Source organism: Tinamus guttatus, unplaced genomic scaffold (genome assembly GCF_059628265.1).
Source record: "Tinamus guttatus ecotype Peru unplaced genomic scaffold, ASM5962826v1 Tinamus_guttatus_pri_ptg000472l, whole genome shotgun sequence".
NCBI lineage: Eukaryota > Metazoa > Chordata > Aves > Tinamiformes > Tinamidae > Tinamus > Tinamus guttatus.
The window spans coordinates 1,487,963-1,507,497 of record NW_028289006.1 but is presented as its reverse complement, the minus strand read 5'-3'; the positions used below and the strand labels follow the sequence as shown (position 1 = coordinate 1,507,497).

At 35.7% G+C, this 19,535-nt stretch overlaps 1 protein-coding gene across 3 annotated transcripts in view; it reads left to right on the top strand.

Annotated features, from left to right (window-relative positions):
* LOC104566641 (putative RNA-binding protein Luc7-like 2) overlaps positions 1–19,535 on the top strand; it is a 32,518-nt gene that overhangs the window by 4,298 nt on the left and 8,685 nt on the right. For 2 of the 3 annotated variants that reach the window (XM_088532865.1, XM_088532863.1), the window contains 5 exons: positions 7,819–7,913; positions 15,558–15,656; positions 16,521–16,631; positions 17,256–17,399; positions 18,493–18,669. In XM_088532865.1, coding sequence (XP_088388991.1) covers positions 7,819–7,913; positions 15,558–15,656; positions 16,521–16,631; positions 17,256–17,399; positions 18,493–18,669 — 626 coding nt within the window. Of the gene's footprint in view, positions 1–6,002; positions 6,074–7,818; positions 7,914–15,557; positions 15,657–16,520; positions 16,632–17,255; positions 17,400–18,492; positions 18,670–19,535 lie in introns of all 3 variants that reach the window. The other variant, XM_088532864.1, reaches the window with a different exon arrangement.

The window sequence follows — 19,535 nt, the reverse complement described above, 5'->3', positions numbered from 1 at the left end:
TGTTATGCCTGCGCATGTCCCAGTGCGTCGTCTGGCAAGGTAACGTGCTTCGAGATCTTCAGTTTTCTTGGTGTTGGCACCCAGACCGTAGTCTCAAGAGAGCTAATTAGGAGGACACAGAGTATTTAAAGGGGAAGGGTGCGTTTCAGCTTACAAATGTGTTATTCTGTGGGAGCAGGATTTGTTGTGGCAGCAGTCTAGAAATGCTTTGTTTAAGATCTAAACCATAGGGGAATAATCCATCTTGGAAAAATTCATGATGAAAGCCATCATCTCATTATTGCATCGCTAAAATCATAAATCCATGCAAAGATGTGCTTAGCTATTTTGAAATTAAGTTGCTAAAAAGGAGAGATACAAATGAAATTGCTATGAGAGAGATAAGAAGGAAAGAATATTGGGCAGAGCTGGCTTTCACTATCGGATTAAGTGGGAATTTGAGGGTCTCTGTAACAGTAATTTAGTTTTACAAAAAACAAGCGCAGTGCAGCATTATTTAAACCAAAGTGTTCTCAGACATTGAAAATCTTAATTGTTCTGTAAAGCTAAATTCAAGACCATTCTCAAGGTCGTTGAAATACAGCTACCCTTGAAAGTAGTGGGTTTGGATTTGTTGGCATTCTTTTTTCTCTTTTTTTTTTTTTTTTTCTTTTTTTCCTCTCTGCCATTTCTGGCAAATATTCTATTTCTAGTAATATGCAAATCATAGCTTTTCTTTAAAATCTGGCCTTTTTTCACTTTGGCGGATTGTGGCTGTCACTTCCCTACTTGTCCCTGTTCCACTCTGCTTAGTAGAGATTTACAAATTTTCCTAAAATAAATCTTATTTAGGTAATGTTTCTGTGTACTATTTTGTTCAAAATTACCAAAATGCTTTTTAATTTTTAATACTATACTCCTTTTGTTTGTGTACAATATGCAGATTTAAAATCCTCACTCGTGTTAGGAAGGTCAGATCAAATGCATGACCTGCAATGAGAATAGCACAAACTCAGAGGTAAAGTCAAAGCAAATTGCATTGACTGAATATATAGTGTATATTAATCTCTTGGAGCTTATAGCATTCTCTGTGAAGAATAAGAGCATGCTGCCAAAATGGTTTTGAAAATGCTGTTATAAGATGTTCAAACATGGTTTTAGGAGCTGGGCTGTAATTTATGAAGGCTTGCGAAGGCTTACGCACCGTCTTAGGAAGTGGTGTCTCTTGGGTCAGAGTGAAGAAGTTTGCAGGATGCAGTTTGTACATGTTGTTATGAATTTGCTATTGCATTCAGTATTGAGTCATTAATTTTTATATTATTAAAATTTATATAATTATTATTTAAAATAATTTTTAAAAATCTAGTGAGCAGTAAGGCTCTTCAATAATATTTATAAAGAATAAATTGTATTAGTAAGGACCCTTATAATTTCAACAGAATTGCTCAGTCTGTGTCTTTCCAGAATTATGGAGCAGGCCAGGAGCTGTATCTTTTCCCAAAGGATAAGCAGGGAAAAATCAAGATCTTTGTGACCCATTCTGACCATGGGCTTTCTCCCTTGTCTGGATTTCGTGCAGGGGACAGATATGCTTGTAGTCACATCCCTCAACATGTGATGCCTTCAGGTCTGTTACAGTGAGAGGGTGTAATGTTCAGGCGGTTGCTGCTCAGCTGACTGACCCAGTCCCCTTCTGTTGAAATCTTGCTCAGGTGACAGGCACCTTCCAGATATAGAAGGAAGCTGGCAGGTGATCCTCAGGTGTTTCCACTGAATTTCAGTTTTTAGAAATCTTTTGGAGTATCTAAAAAGTTTATCTACTGTTAATAAAATAATAATTCTAATAATAATTCTGTAAATGGCAAGTATGGTTCTCTTACACACAAGGAAAAACACATTATTTTGAAACTAAGTGTTTTTAAGTATATCTTTGCATATGCTTAGAGTAAATGCTGTAAAAATATACTTAGAAAAGTTTGTATACTTAGAAAAGTGAAAAATTGGATTGAAAGTGGACTATGTTGAGTTTAAAAATTTTAAAAAAAAATTAGTTTTGCATGGTAGCTGGACTAATTTTAGCATAGTTAGGACCACAGGTTGAAAAAAGTATTCCCCTAAATATGGGAAACATAAGTCATTCAGAGCACCAATGAGCTGACATGGTTAAATAGAGAGGCTTCGGTGTAAAGTACTGAGTATGTAGCATGAATTTTCAGGGTTTTGGAGAAGAATGCTGAAGATAAGGATCCTTATGTCTTTAAATATGAATATTTTATCTATATAATTTTTTAACTCTTATCAATTAAGCTAAAGGATTTTCTATTAAAATCTGACAATAGTTGGAAGATCAGTTCAAGCTGAATTTCTTGACAGTGTCCAGAGCCATATGGACTTGTCACTCAAAGTATTAAGAATCAGCTGATAGAAGTGTGGGTTTTTTTAAATCAAGTATTTCTCAACTGTAAAATGAGTAGCCCGGATTAAACATTTAAAATAATATGCTTAGGTGAAGTTTGTTTTGGCCTTCTCTATTATTTAGATTATAGAAAAGAGCCTTGCAAATAGTACCACAACTGCTTTAATAAACAGAGAGTAATTTACAAGTAAACAAAGTGAACCTTAATGTAGCACTTAATATCGCAGGAATTCATTTTTTTAGAGCTTAGCTGAAGAGGATAAATCTCACCAAGTGCTCTTTAAGATACCATTTTATGTTAATTGTTATATGTTGCTCAACTGGTTCATTTTTTTTGCCAGGTCAGTTACCTGATCTGCCTTGCCTTGTGAATGCTGGAGTCAGGGCAAGGAATAGTTTAGAACGTGAGGGTGGAATAGGGCCATTTCTTTGGGTAATATTGCAAACCCAGATCAGATCAGAACAACCCTGTAGCACCTTGAAACTGCCACGACTTGACTGTTACTAAGAAGTGGAGGATGGTTTTAATGATTGCCAGTGCATCAAAATCTGTTCAAAAATTTGACAGGCTAGCTATGTTAATTAGGTGGTCCTTTACAGACAAAAAGGTCAAGTTGTGTGTGCATCTGAGCTTTATGTGTACTCACAAAAATATGCTGCAAACCTGCTCTTAGGATGCTTATGTGACTAGCAGAAACACCAGCAGTCAGTCAGTATTTCTCCTGCTTCACCTGCTCTGCTTTTGATCTGAGCTGCTCTATTTGGATCCTAACTCAGATCTTTACCCAATCCTAGCAAAGTGTTTTTCTTGTTCTAGGCTTTCTTCCCTGTTTTCACTAAAAGTTAGAATACCCTTTTGCAGATGCTCACCTGTTAACCCTTTTTTTTTTTTTTGCGTTTTACACTAGCCACCTCATTTGTACTAAACGGTGATTGCTGATGTAGTAACAGGTCTTTGTACAAGATGACTTATTGCAAATGTAACTTTTTCATGAGACAAGGAAACAATGGTTTTTAGATCATCATCCTTGGTGCAGATATCTTACTATCCTCAGTCTCTAAAGAAGGCTTTTAGCATTAGCATGCCAAACTGTCGGTATTGAATTCCAATTTTAATTCTGACTGTTTCTACAGTGGAAACGGCAACCGTGTGATAACGGCTGTCAGCTACAGACACTAAACATCTTTGAACAAAGATGTAGAATTCTGTGTCTGCTCTCTTAAGGTGATGGTGGTGGCTTACTGCTCTGGTATGTTCATAAACCTGGTTAGATCATTTAAATGCATGTGTGAAGTTACTCTTGTGACAGTTTGCAGCACATTCAAACTTGTTTCCATAGAGGAATAATCAAGAGCTCTCTGCCTTCCTAAGAATGCATAGTGGTTTGATGCTGGTGGGATGTTTAGGATGTTTCATTTTGTTTTCAGCCATGTAAGCTTTGCACTTCAAGATAGAAGATAGTTTATTCTTTGAATATCAATGCTTTGTGGTCTGTAACTGGAGAGTGCTGCAAAACCATTTGGACACCTTTAGGTTGGAAGCCAGATTAATCAAGGGTCTTTAGAGGACCCTTAATTAAAATATGGAGCAGCAGCAAATTAAAGGTAGAAAATACCTTGTCCATTTGGATGTGTGCAAAACCTAACAAGATATTGAGATACCATTTTAGAAATCTAAAGGTAGTAGAAAGACAAAAACTTAATGAAAGATTCTTTATTTGTTAGTGATCAAAAGGCTCCAAATACAGTAGTAATTTTAGTGAACTGTGAGACGTTTGCTGGCTCAGTATTGGTTTCTGGTATAACTTAGCCCTCTTGAATTTGGATCCTGTTTACAAACACGTTATGAAGCAGCAAATATTTTGGCCTCAAAGAATATCATTCCTATATTTATTCTACTTAGAAGTCATTAAATAAAAAGTTTTCACAATTATATTTGCCAGTGTTGATGCAGTCATGTTGAAAACTGGAAGAAATATTGCATATGGATGTGTTATACTATATGTGCTGTGGCAAAAAAAAACATCCTGCATGAATGGGGAGAATATTAAAATTAGCTCCTATTCAATATGTAGCAAAAACAGGATCTTTGTGTATGCCTAATTTAAGAAGGAATTAACTAATGATGCTTAAATACCAATGTTCCTTGTTGTGCTCAACATGTTTAACAAACTTGGAAAACTTACTTTAAAAGTTCTTATTACTGCTGCTGCCATCTGCTAAGATTTTTTTTTTTTTTATCTCTAGAGAAGAGGTGTGCAGTTTCCTTATGCTTGTAAAGGGCATTTTCAACCATAAATTTTCCTTGACATTTGGCTTTTTGTCTTCCAACTGGTTTGCAATCGGTTTCAAAGTTCTTTCTTCATTCTGAAATTAATACATTATAGAAATGTGGTTTGGGCCAGATACTTTAAGTAAAAATAAAGCTGCTGCTTCTTTATGTGAATATTGTTTTGTTTTCTCCTGTTTTGCAATATAGATCTTTGTTTTATCTATATGTGTGTGTGCATTTTGTTTATATATATATATATATATATATACACATAAATATATATATATATATGGTGAAATCTAATTTAAAATACCAGAATGCCTTGTAGTGGTAAATGTTGACTCATGACACACTAATAAGTTACTTTGATTCCTTTAGTAAGTCCTAAAACAATTGAATAATGTGTTACTGCACAGAGACATGGTTAAGTAACAGCCTAGGCTTAAGAACACATTTATTCACATCTACATTATTTGAATCTTCAAAAAAGCATCTGCAAAAGTGTCTTCTGCATTAGACTAAATCAGGTATATGGTGGCTCTGTAGATTCTCCCTAGCAAACCATGTACACTCCAGAGGTGGTCACCTTCTCAAAATGGTTAATCTATAAGTCAGCAGCAGAATGCACCTTCTGTCTTTGCCAAGACATCTGCATTGTTTGGGGATCACAGAGCTCACAAAATGCATGAAGAAATGAAAGCAATGTCTTCTGAGGCTATAGGCTCTGAAATGAGCTTCTAGAGAGACAAGAGAATTCAGTTATTCTTAGGGTATAGTACTTGACACTGAAACAGCATAGATTAATGGGGGAAAAAAAGTAATATGTATGAGAAGGAAAAGGTGAATATCTTTTTGTTTGTTTGTTTTTTGGTGCAAGAGAACTGATCTGGAAGGACCCTTAAATATTTTCTGTATTTTCTTTATTTTTTTATTCTGATTTGGTGGTAATTGCAACTGCCATGCTAGCCACTTAAATGGGAAAAGTGAGATTGTAGTGCAGCTGGGGGAGTTGGGACCTGGTTGTGGTAGAGGTATGAGAAAATTTACCCTTAGATATTTCAGTAACGTCTCTAAAACTATTTCGTTTTCCTTTTACCAAAGGAGCTGTGAGTCTTTCCAAGATTTTCTAATCTCAGTATACCACCTGATAGACTGTTACTCATATGCCATCAGCAGTCTTTTTAAAAAATACTTAACTTGATTTTTGTTCATTTGTCTTTATATAGAAGAATCTTTACAGTCAACATGTATTTCTAGATGCTGTGTTAAAATTGCTGGCAGAGTCTATTATTCTATACAAACTGAACAATCTGGCCCCTTGTTTTATTTATAAAGGTTCAATGTATCTTTGCCTGCCTACATCAATCTGCAAGGGAGTGTCAGAAAGGCCCCGCATTCGCCGAGCCGTGAGTTATCACTGACTTTTCAGATGTGTTAATGAATGTGGAACAAACGCAGTTATGTCTTACAAAACAAAATGGATCCACCCCCAAAAAGGAAAAAGAAAAGAAAACTCAAATTCTTATTGCAGTAGCAGGCATGATTATAAAGGGATTGCTCTAAATTTTTAGTATTGTAAGTAACACTAGACTTGCCCTCTAGAAAACCTATTGTTGAACTGCTTTGAAGCTGTTCTATCTTGGGAATTACTGGTTTTAATGGGACTGTATCCTGCAGGCAAATTAAGCATGTGATGTTTTTGCAGACTTCTGGTTGCTTAAGAATTTGAAACTTTGCCCATCTGAAAATGTTATATATTGGCATCCTATGCATAGAAGTGTTATGTAAAATTCTGCTTACGTAATAGTATGAAAGGCTTGACTAGTGTGAACATGTTTTTTCTCCTCTGTTGTAGTTATCTAAGCAATGGGTTGGAGTTCGCAAATTGTTTACTAGATTCAAAATGCTCAGCATTTCAGGTTAAATGCAATGAAGCAGCAATTACTTAAGCTGTGACATATGTCTATGTATATCCAAATATATCCAATAAATAAATAAATCCAATATATCCTTGATGGAGAGGGTTACAATCCGAACTCATCTTTTACATCTTTTTCCTCCAGCAGCTTTCCTTGCTTCAGTAATTCACCAGTAGGTTTTCAATGATTAGAGATTTTTTTTTAGCAGGTTGTTACTTTAAAAAAAAAAAAAAGATGATGATAAGTAAGTTGATACATTCCAAGAGATCAAGGTGCTTTTTCATGCTTGCATCTTACCAGCAAGAAAGCCACAACAGTGATCTCGCTTCCAAATCTTGAGCAGCGGTGATTACATTATGATTTGAAGAAAAAGACATTCCCTCCCCCATCCCCAAAATACCTAGCTAGCTATTTTGATCTGAAGACTTCTAGATCTTGCTCACAAGACGGGATTGTTTAAACTTGCATTTGGACCTCAGTGTGTGGGCAAATCGATGCTTTTGCTGATGCAGGAAATAACAACCTGCCATGATGAAGATACAATTCAGATTTTTCCAGCCTAGTACATTTATTTTAAAAAGAAGAAGAAGAAGAAAAAAAAAAAGGAGGGCAACCCATGGCATGGGGATGTTCAAATGTCAATTAAATAATGTTACTTATAGGGTATGTTCATATGTTTGACAGATTTTTTCTTCCAGGTTTGTAAGCATTTAAATACATTTTTTTTTCTGCCAACTCTTTGCGCAACTCCGATCAGAAGTAACAGGGTGCCGTGCATCCAGGAGCAAAATAATAGAATGAGTATCAGGTGGGATTGAGAGAAGATTCTCGATATGTATCATTATGTATTTGACGCTGCTTTATATGCTACTTGTTACATACAGATACATCACAATTTAATGCAAAATCTGAATATAGTGTTATATAGCTCCTTTCCCAAATGCTGTTATAGCAAAGTGTTTTCAAGCGAATACTGTCCGTCTGGTCCGAGCACTTTTTATGCTGCATTTTTGAAGGGGAAGTTCTAAGCATTTTTAAATAGCATTTTGTAGCATTTATCATGTGGTTTTTTTCATTGTTTTTTTTGACCAAGAATCATAGTATTTTAAGTTCTAGTTTCCGTAGGTTTTCACTGTGTAACAGGGGAATGTGAACTCTTTGCATGTAATTTACAGAACGTGTCCGACTTCTCCAGATATCTAACACGGAATGTGTTGCTTTCTATATTGCAGGTGACACGACCCGCCAACGAATCAAGTTCAGCGATGATAGAGTGTGCAAGAGTCACCTTCTCAACTGCTGCCCTCATGATGTGCTCTCTGGAACTGTATGTAGCTAAATCTTGTGTTTTATTTAGATAAAAAATGGAGAAATTAAAGTTAGGTTTCTTCCCTGTAGTATCTCTTTTAACTTCATATTTTTCAACAAATCTCTGTATTGACCGTAGTGGTGATAGTCATATAAACATCTACAAACCACTAATTTATAGGTAATGAAGTTGTATTTTTTGGTTGATAGAAACTGTGTAAGACAAGGTTTCTTACATAAATTGTGTCATAGACAAGTGTTTTTAAGGGGGTGCTTTTGCCACTAGCAGAAATACTCTTAAATTTGTACACAAATGTATGGATTATAAAGTTTCTTTCTAAAAGTTTTCATGCTTGTATACACAAGAATTGATTTTTTTCTTCAGAGATAGCTTAATGAAAATGGTGGAAACTTCAAATAATTATATTCTAGAACCTGATATGAATTGAAAATTATAACATGACATTCTTCTAGTGTAGAACTTTGAGTTAGTTTGGCATTTTCACAGATTTTAATATGATTTCAAAATAATGTCTTGAAAAGTTAATGCGAAGTATAATATCCTGAATTCTGAAATTAATAAACTTTACTTGTTTGACTTAGATTTTTATCTGTACTCTGAGTCAGAGATTCTGCTGAGTATAGCAAACAAAGGTCTTTGACATGTTCCAGCAGCTTTGTCGATATGCCTGTGCTTTACTGTGTGGTACTTGAAAGGTAATTCCAGGTAGCTTACTCTGGTGAAAGGCAGATAAGCTACTTGGTATTGATAATGAAATAAGGATGTATGCATAGGCAGTAATCTAAACAATTGTTGCATAGTAACTTCTTGTTCAGCAGTGTTTTTCTTCTCTGTTACTGTCTAGGGGATATGCTTTTGAGTTTTTCTTTTGTGCTTTCTAATCCTTATCAAAGTTCCTTTCAGCACTTGGTGGCATTTGTGGAAGGAAAGACCTCCTTTAACCTGTTATTCCCTGGTGCTAGAAAATGAACAGTAGAGAGGCTTGGTATGATGATACACTGACTCTAATGTGCTACTGTTCTTAATGCTGTGCTTTTGAGGCTTTTCTTACTGTATGGCGGAAATGAACACTGAAAAACATATTTTAGATATCGTTTGAAGCATTATTGATTTCCTATGCTTTTATCCTTCCGAGGGCCAACCTCACTATGGATCATTTAAATGATACATAGGATGAAGAAGTTCACTTGGAAAATGAAAACCTGGAATAGGTGGATTTATTAACTCTCCTCTAATATATTTTCCACGTTCCCACACTTAAAATTGCCTTAAAATCTTGATTTATCAAAGGGTATCAACATGCGCACATGCTTGCACACAATTGTTTCTTTTATTGATTTTGGTACTTGACTAAACAAAAGTACAGTCTGCTTGTCTCTCTTCTAATAAGTCCCTACAAAACAGTAGATATAATAGGCAAAAGAAGCAAAATAGTAGAGCTGGACTAGAGAATTTAGTGTTTATTGTAATAACAAAGGCAATGAAATAAAAAAAAGACTTGCTTGAGCGTCTCTTTTCCTTGTACTTTTCTGGCATTGTAAATAGCTTTTCCTGCTTAAAAATGTTCTATTTTTTTCCTTCGCATAGCAAGTATTTTTCTCTCTCACCCTAAAAATTAGACTTTTGAGTTTAATATGGTATTTTCAGCATATACAGTTACTGAAGATAATTCACACTGAAGACAATGCATCTTGCACATTTCTTTACATACCTGTGCTTTGTGTATCATTGCATGCAGTTTTCTTTTTGAACAACTCTTTTAGTGTGCGAACAAAATGTAGAAAGTGGAGGAAGAAAGTGTTCCACCTACACCATCTGTTGTTAACCTTTATTTTGCTTGTATAATGAGGCTCTCTGCTTAGTAACATGCAAAGGCATTTATCAGAACCTCCAAGGAAGATACTGGACAAGATTTGTGGATTCTTTTAAGTTTAGCAAGGTAAACTGCCTTCTTGTAACTTGCATGTTACTGGTGCCACCAGTGAAATACAGGCTTTCATGCTACTCTAGTCCACCCACTCTTTCAAAAGCACTCAGGAAAGAAATCGTGGAAGACAAACAAAATGAGTCATATGAGTAGACTCTGTTAATCTAGTGATGTTCTTTTCCTTAATGGCCAAATACCCAAAAGCTGAGCCAAGAAAGAGAATCTTGATTTCCCTTGACACCAAAATCATGTTCCCTAGACTGCAGCATGTATTGGCAAAAGCAGTGTTTGAATATTTTACTTCTAATAAAAGACGGAAAAATTTCTGTCTAGTCAAGACCTGTGCATGTATTCGTTGTTCTCTCTTTATTTAAAATATGTGTGGGCTTATTTTTAAGAATACTGCATAGGAGTCTCTCAGTATTTCTGGGCTTGTCAGGAACAGTTGCGGCAGTTATTTTCCTCTTGCTGCTTTGTTTGGATTACCTTTTGGTTGACTTCAGGGATAAAGAAAATGGGAAGAGACATTCACACAAATGAACATCCAAGTTTTTAGTTTTACTCAGAAACTTCCATGTCTGGTGCACAGCTTCTTACTTATTCCATCTTCCTTTTGTGTTCCTCTGGGTCTTTCTTCATCAGAATAGTTCGTTAGGATAAAGTTGTCGTTAAGAGTCTCAGTGCCTTCCTGAGATGCTTTTGAGTCATTTGTTGGGAGAGGCATAGTATGGTTTTCATCTTTGTAATCTGATGTTAAGAGCAGTGAAAATGATGGGTTCTTTGGAAGGCAAAGCTAGAATAGTGTGTCTTAAAGACAAATTTGAAACAAATTCAAAACAAAGATAATTAGGATCCTCAACAGCATGTTGCTATTTTATAATTTTCAAATATATTGTGTTTCTTAAATATCTTTTTACTTGAAATGTGTTCTGGTTGCATGAACCACACAATGAGGTAATTGTTAAATTTACAAAGTTATAAAACACCGTCTTTTCAGAGATTAATTTCAACCATACCTCTCTCAAAAGCCTTTTTTTAATTATTATTTTTTTAATAGGGATTTTTTCAGATTTTAGTACTTTGCTTTTCAAACTTTGGTTTTTCAGCTTTTTTCCCTTGGTTTTTTTAGGGAAATTCTCCAGAAATCAGTGACTTGAGAGTTTGCTCATTCATATCAGATTGAGAGTTTGATGGTGATATAGGCTGGTATAATAAAATGTTGCAAGTTTTAGCTGTTCTTAGTCGTTAAAGAACACAGTGAATCATTTGTCATTTAAAAAGTTAATTACTTTTATGTCAAATGTTTTGTCTTGAAGTTTTCACACTTTTCTCTTAACCATTTTATTTATAAATATTTGTAATAATGCCTGATATTCAGGCATGTCTCAGTCCATAATTCTTGAGTTGTTTTTCATCAACACTATAAAATATTTATATCTGAATATGTAACTATATGATTCAAGCTACTTACATAGTAGTCAGATGACACCTTTACAGTAGTGTGAAACTAGAAAGTCACATGCTTTGGAGGAAGGCAAGATTTGTAGGTATGTGTTTCCTTTATGTTTGCATATATATTTCTAAATAAATAGCTGAATACCAGTGAAAATCAAAAGGTGATAAAACTTAAAGCGAGTAATTTAATAAGGTTGTAGGTAATAATGCCCTAAATACTCATAATAAGCTGCTAGCTGTCTCTGAAGAGACGAAAAATTCAGCACTTTTGCAGGAATCTAGTGTGTTTTTTTGTTTCTTTGTTTGTTGTTTCAATTGTGCTTGCTTGAAAAGAATTTTACAAATATTGCATGTTGTCTTGCAAACCATGATTGAGAAATTCCTTTCACTCAGACGAACTTTGTGTATTTGTAAGTGGGGGAACACCACATTTTGCATTTTATTCATACAGAGTTGAAAATACGTTCTACCGGCTTAATTGTGCAATTACGAATATCATTAATTTGATTTTGAATTTGCTGCACTTAGCTCTTCAGGGCTGCTGCTGACCAGAAGCATACTTATTGAGACCTTGATTAAACACCATACTTTACTCCATGATTATCTTTAATCTTATTAGAGGAGGAATTCAGCTCTAGATTAAGGCTCCTAAATTTAGATTTCAGCTGGTGCACTAATTTTCTGACGTTGCACTGGAGTCAATGGGGATAGAGGAAGGGGAGCGCAGAGAGGTTCAGTTTACTTGCCACTGTATGTCCCCTTCAAGGTGAGCTGAGTCTGTTTAGGATGAACGTACTGCCTAGACCTTCTGTAAGAGGAGCTTGGATAGTTTAAATATTTTAAAATTTAACATTATTTATGCATTTAACATACTTGAGTCTCTTAATCTGGATTTGAGTTTTTATCAGTAGTCCCAATGGCTCAGTGAAACTGTTTCCATGCTTGAAACTTAGGTGCTTGGGGATTACATATTGTAATGTTATAGAACATAAGGATTCATTCCAAGGATATCAGCTTTTCAGTTTAGAATTGACTTGATCCTATGAGCTGCTTCAGCCCTTTGCAAATTGAAGTAAATTAGGCTTGTGGAAACCAGCTCCATTTGTAGCCTTCTGCCCAGTGGTGGTGAATGTTGAAGCGCTCGGTTTCAATTGCACATGATCCATGAATCTCTTAATTTTCTTGACCAGCACCAGGAAAGCCAGTTGCTTGTAGTATATTTTAATGGGCTTCACTTACCTAGATAAAGGCTTTTTTCTCTTTTATTCAATATGGTAATCTCACTTTAATAATATTATGCTGTAGAGTCAGGTTCTAAGATCTGAATACTAGGGGAACACTGAAATACCTGTATTTAAAATGGGAAGGGCTGGATTTAATGTCTCCAGGAATAAGAGTAGGGTTGAAGATAAGGAGAGAGATATCTTTAAAGAAACATTTTACTCCTGAAGATGCAAGGGATTTTCACTGATTGGTAAGGACTTTAAAATATCTAAAGTCTTAAAACTCCTTTTTTCTTTTTCTTTTTGCTCCCCTGTTAGTGAAGTCATACCAAAGTCACCCAAGTTAATGGAGTCAGAGGACTTAAATCATGTGTCATCTCCTACGTCCCCTTCTGAGCCTGTGATGTTTAAAAGAAAGAAAATAGACTGTATGGCATGTCTAGAGATCTGTCAGAAAGCAAATTGTTAGTGCAGATTAAAAGTGAGTTCTGTAATGACAGATCTGAGAAAAGTGCCCGTCAACAACTTGCTTTGTATCTATAGCAAGTCTGTTTTCACTTGGTCACCGAGAGTTGCCTTGGCAATTTGAAAAAAGGAGAGATTTGGTTCCTGTAATACTGAATCTGCAGTGTGAATCTTCAAATCATGTAAAACATCTTAAATAAAAGGTCCTAATTTCTCTTGCCAAACACAAACTGATTTGGTAGTTGGCATCATTTTGCTAGAAAGAATCTTCTACAGAAAAGCTGCCCAGAGTGTCTTCTTTCAGAACCTACCAAAGCTGTGTGCTATTTTTAGAAGCATTGAGAGTGTTTGCTACTGTGTCACACTTGGCTCAACATCAGCCTGGTAGGTATTAAGTAGTTTTGGCTTTTCTATGCTCTTCTCGCAGTCTGTATAGAGTCTTGAAAAGATGGGAGGCAGAGCCATACATTATCAGTAAACTAAATATATGTAGTCTGTATTTCCTTATTAATACCCAAGTGCATTCTGCCCATTTTTGTGGAAGGAAGAGACAGAAATGACAACAAAAACATATCAGTATGAGTTTGGGACAGGAGACTAGTTGTCCAAATTACCTCAACCCTGACAAATCAAGTAACTTCAATTGTCTACTTACTGTTTTGAGGGGGGGGAAAAACATAAGTCATGAAGTAGTGTGGTTAGCAAGTTGTTAATAACGAGGACTAGTTTCTTAAGCTGAGCTCTGCAACAGCAAAAGCACCACTGAATTGTGCTTTTTATGTATGTGTTGGCTGTTTTCTAGATGACGCTTTTGTACTGGTGTTCATTTTTAAGAAGGATTCCCCAAATATATACATGTTCCGTGTTTCAATCTTCAGTAAAAGTGCAGTAGCTGCAAAAAGCCCCAAAGTGTGGCTTCAGGTGTTCAATAATCTTTAGTTATTCAAAGTGCAGGGACTTTGATTTTGCCTTTCTTGTTTATTTTACCCATCAGGAGCCATCTGTAGATCGCCTGAAGTATCATGTATTTGTTTAAAAGTCACTGCATCAACAGTGGAAAAACAGTTTATAGGCATATTTTCTAAGCTTCCAGCAGTAGTTTAATGTTTGCACATAAGTCCTCCCTTGTGGTCATCTCCTGTTTCAAATATGATTGGCCCTAAAGGGCTGACTGCTAATACATGTCCTTTGCCTCTGGAGAAGAGCAAATCTTGGCAGCAAATCACAATTTGACAATACAGAAAGTAAGGATAATGCCTCTCACTGTGTCTTCTGTCCATTTCCATCTATTAGCTCTACTTTGCAACTAAACACATTAACCAACCTATAATACCAACTGGTCTGTGTTTTCCAAGGTACTCATCAATCCTGATCCAGCATTGACCTTTGACAGTAACGAACCCCCCAAGATTAAATCTCTTTGCCAAATTTTGCATTACTTATACCAGCAGAAGTGCTTTGCAGCCTGGTTTTTGTATGTCACATGCAAACTTTGTCTCAAGATTTCTACATGTGATTTTTGTGTGCGTGTCTAAAATTCTGTTAGCTAAGTCAAATTCAAGTAGGGTGTTTAGTGGTAGTATTGCTATTAAGGTACTTGCAAAGGATCAGCTAAGACAAAACTAGAACAAACTCTGTTAAGGTACAGTTCCAATGATACAGTTGCCTTAGTGGCAAAACCAAAGAAAATTAATCCTTTTCTCTTACTATATTTACTTGTTCTTGATCCCTGTTTGTGCCACTGACTATTTGTAGGGCTCAGCTCTAAATCAGGTTACTGAAATGATCGGGGCCTTAAAAGGAGGGAAGCCAAAATTTTCTTTTTCCTCATGGGATATTATCTTAATAAAAATCTACCCTCCTCCAGTACACCCAAAATTGGAGCTATTATCATTACTAAAGTTATTTAAGGGATACTGAAATGACATCCTGGGACTGTAAGACATCCTAACTGCTCAGTTCTGCTCTTATGCTGTCCCCTACATACTATATTGTCAGCGTGGCCGGCGTTTATTTAAAAAAAAAAAAACTTATCAAAAGTTTTAGTTGAAATTCAAGATTCTGTACTTTTAACAGTGGGTTGCAGCTATTTGAGCTGGTGATTGTGGACAGGACATTTGTATCATAGAGTAGTAGAGTATATGAGGTAGTTCATATTAAGCATTTGACCATTTACTTGCCAGTTATCTGTGAGAAGCTTGTTTCTCTTCGGTTGTTTTAGCACAGGATTGATTAACAGGATTAATTCCACTCTAGTCACTTTTAAAGCTTTTACTAAAATGCGTATTTGCAAAACTTTAATGATACTCCATAATACAAGCAAGTTACAGCCTTAATGATAGGATAGTTCCCTCTATCTGCCTTTTTTTAATCCAATTTATGCATGTTCCTTAAATCTGCTTTTGTCTTACAGGTTTATTAAAACTTTATTTCATTCCAATAATGAATGAAATTTTAAATTTAGACTGCCTGACAGCTTTAGTTTACTTCACAAATAAAGAAAATGATGCTAAGTTCATTCTTAGTAGTACTCCAGTAGAGCTAAACTGCTTTCCCTCTGTTTCTTTTCAGAGGATGGACCTTGGAGAATGTCTGAAGGTGCATGACCTGGCATTAAGGGCAGACTATGAAATAGCATCCAAAGATCAAGATTTCTTCTTTGAACTTGATGTATGTATTTTGTCCTGACGGTGGAGAGAAACTGTAAATTCTGTGGATAAACCAGGATAACGGTTAAACGGGTGGATAAACCAGGCAACTAAGTTGTTTTCAATACATAAAGAATGAACATTTTTGGAAGGTTATTTTGTAGATAGATAATGTTTTGCATCACTGGGTAGATCTGTTCTGTCTTCTACAGAACAAAAGATATTAAACCTGAATATTTGTCACAGTGTTATCAAACTGCAAACAAATGCTAATGCCATTTATAGTTTAAAGAAAAACTTTTAAGATGCTATGCATATTTCCTGAAGAAAGCTGCATACCTGTATTTATTGTGGAAACATATGCTTCAGCACATGGTGGTTCAAATAATAAACTTCTGAACTTCAAACTAGGAAGTTAGTCTTCACTAGGAGAAAAAAAAAAAGTGTTTTTTGGGGGAGGGGGAGGAAGGGAGAGGCTGTTAATAGGCTTATCAGCTTCAAAGCACTAGCACAAAGAAGTTAACAGTGTATTGCCTGGGGGAGTTGAAACTGAGGGTGCATGTGCTGAGTTAATGCATGTTCTTACTCCCTTCTTACTAGGGACTTGGTGAGAGATTCAATCCAGATTTCTGCAGATACTTGTAAATTGTGATAGTGCATACTCCGACTTTACAAACATTAATATGAATACATGTGATTAATGTTACTGTGTACTAGCATTAGACATCATGCATTTTTAGAATATAATTTTTAAAAGGTTTCAGTCAAGAAAAATAAAAATAATAAAAAATCTTCTCATAGTTATTTTTAATAAACCAGGAAACTTTTTTAAGGATAACTAAATATTCATTTATAGTATTGATAAATAATTTTATTGATGTTTTAGGCAATGGATCACCTGCAGTCGTTTATCGCAGACTGCGACAGAAGAACAGAAGTGGCTAAGAAAAGACTAGCAGAAACCCAAGAAGAGATCAGTGCTGAAGTTGCAGCTAAAGTAAGCATGTACAAGTAGTTGCTGATCTTTTTTGAAGGACTGGAGGGTTGTTGCATGGGAATGACTGCAGCAGAGGTGCCTTTTTTTTTTCTTTTCTTTTTTTTCTTTTCTCTCTTCTTTTTTTCTCTCCCCAGTAGTGCACTTAATTTAGTTGCTTAGCTTAGCATAGTTGTATTTGACCTGAACTTTGTGCAAGACCACATATATTGTCAAAATATGCTGTTTTTAAGGAGTCAACTTCAGAGTTTGACATCCTATGTAGTCTAAGAATGCATGTATATGAGGGAAAATAAGTCCTCTATCCTACCAATGCCTGCCTCTGAAGCAGGGAGGAGAGAGCCCAGAGAAAAGACCTTGTCAGTATTTTCCAGCTCAGGAAACTTCCTTATCTGTGATACTTTGGCACAAAAATCTTGGTAATCCTTACACTTTCTAGTGAAAGCAGGAGAAATGGTTGTGTGAATACAAACTTTGCAGGTCTGTATTTAGTATAGACAACAGGATCCTCCTTTGGCATTGGTGCATAGATCTGTCGACTTAGCCTTTCTTATTCTGTTTCAACGTGAAGTAATTTTTGTCTCACTTCTACCTGGAGATCTTACCTCTGCATGTTTGTCTTTCAAGGCTGAAAGGGTTCATGAATTGAATGAAGAAATCGGGAAACTGCTGGCCAAAGTAGAACAGCTGGGAGCTGACGGGAATGTGGAAGAATCTCAAAAAGTCATGGATGAGGTGGAAAAGGCCCGAGTAAAGAAGAGAGAAGCGGAAGTAAGTTTGTTATGTAAAGCTCGAGGGCAGGGTACAATACTGAATTGGTCAGCATCTATGTAATATAAGTTTTTTTTAGCTACTGGCACTTTCTTAGCAAATTACTTAAAATTAAGGACTTTGGTTCATGGCATTGTGTGCAGGGAAAGTTCAGGTGCGTTTTTACTCTTTGGTCTGGAGGACAGCTCTGGAAAATCCCTATATTTTTCGTTTAGTATGCCTTTAAATCCATTTGTGTACTATTACAATGATGCTTAGTTTAGCTTTATAGAGTAGTTTTAGTTGTTGATGCTGTGGTTGGGTCCATATTTGTGGACGTTATTATCTCATATGATTCCATGGCTCTTGCTGGCGACTCCCTTGTGCCAGCCACACTAGCACTGCATGATGCACTCGAAATGCTCCAGCGAAGGGCACCAGTCCAGCCATTGCTGTGTATATTTTCATTGAAAGATATTTCTTCAAGGGTTTGTGTATTAGGCAAGTAACTTGATGTAATTTACCTTGCTCAAGTGACAGATCTCACCAAGAGCTGGTGCATACTATGTTTCACCTAGAAACATAGTATATTTCACCCAAAAACAAAGTGCACTTATTTTAATGACACCGAAGGTATAGCTGACTCTCACATGTATGCCATCTGACTGTCTGCAGATAAATTTTGTTTACTTAGGTTATTAAATTAGTGACTAAAATGACAGTGTATTTATCAGAAAGCTATGTTTTAAAATGGCTTAGGGTTAAAACTGGTTCAATATTTTCTTAATATGTTAACATACAGTAATTACAGTGTTAACATATATTCATCATGTTGAGTGTAAGAAGGGCATTTTTCAGATGTAATCTAAAGTAAAGATACTAATTAGCTCGCTTTCTTTTGCCCTTATTTGCAAAACCAATTGCTAATGTCCTATCTTTCATATGCCAGATCTTCAAAATAACTTACCTTGTATTTTAATGAGACAATTCATTTATGAATAGTGTGACTAAAATCATGCTGATTGGTTATCTAAACTGATACACTTTTATAAAATAAATAACTTGCATTTTTATGCACTAAGAGGTAAGAGTCACCAAAATGTCTTTTCTCCAGGAAGTATACAGGAATTCTATGCCTGCCTCCAGCTTTCAGCAGCAGAAGCTACGGGTCTGTGAAGTCTGTTCTGCTTATCTTGGTCTTCATGATAATGACCGAAGACTTGCTGACCACTTTGGAGGAAAACTACACTTAGGGTTTATTGAAATAAGAGAGAAGCTTGAGGAACTCAGGGTAAATAATTCCTATCATTTTGTGCTCCTACTTAGTTGTTTGCCTGGCAAAACTTCTCTGGTTGTGTGTGTATTTTCTTATTAATTTAAAATTTGAGGTATTTTGTCAACCTAACATACGCGTTTCATATCAGAGTTGTCTAGGTAACTTAATAAGAGGGACTCTTTTGCACTGAGGTACATTAAAGTGCATTCAAAGTAATGTGTGTTGGGAACAAGTAAAAATACTTTTAAAAAGGAGAATTATTCTGAAATGTGGTCATACTGGAACAAATTCAGCAGTTATAGGAGACAGCCAAATGAATCTTACCTCTAGCCAGTATATTGGCTAAAAGCATTAATGAGATCCTTGGAAATATAGGAATATACAGTGGGCCTAAGGCTAGGCTCTTAAATATAGGTGTTGCAATTCAAATGGGGAGTTGTATTTTCTTGATTTAATTTAGGGCAAAATGTTTATAGGAATGTTGAAAAGTGTTCGGTTTTGATACCAGCATGTAAAGAGGATGTTGACACATAACAAAGGGTTCAGAAAAGAATAACAGAAATGTTTAGAGATCAAGCAACCTACTGTATGATGAGAGGCTAAAGAAATTTAGTGTCCTTATTTCATTTGAAGTTTAGGAGGTGACTTTTGTTTTATGGGTACCAACAATGAAAGAGGATATTTAGTTGTTCAGGATTTCTAGGCTTAACTGACAGTAGGTGAAATACATTCTAATGACTGAAGGCAGAAGCTATCTTAGAGTCAGAATGAACAAAGATGTATATCTTGAAGTGAGGCTAACAAATGCGAATAGTTGTTACAGAGAAGTGACGTGTTTTCCTTAGCTTGAAGTTTTTGAAATTGAGGTGGAATGCTTGCTC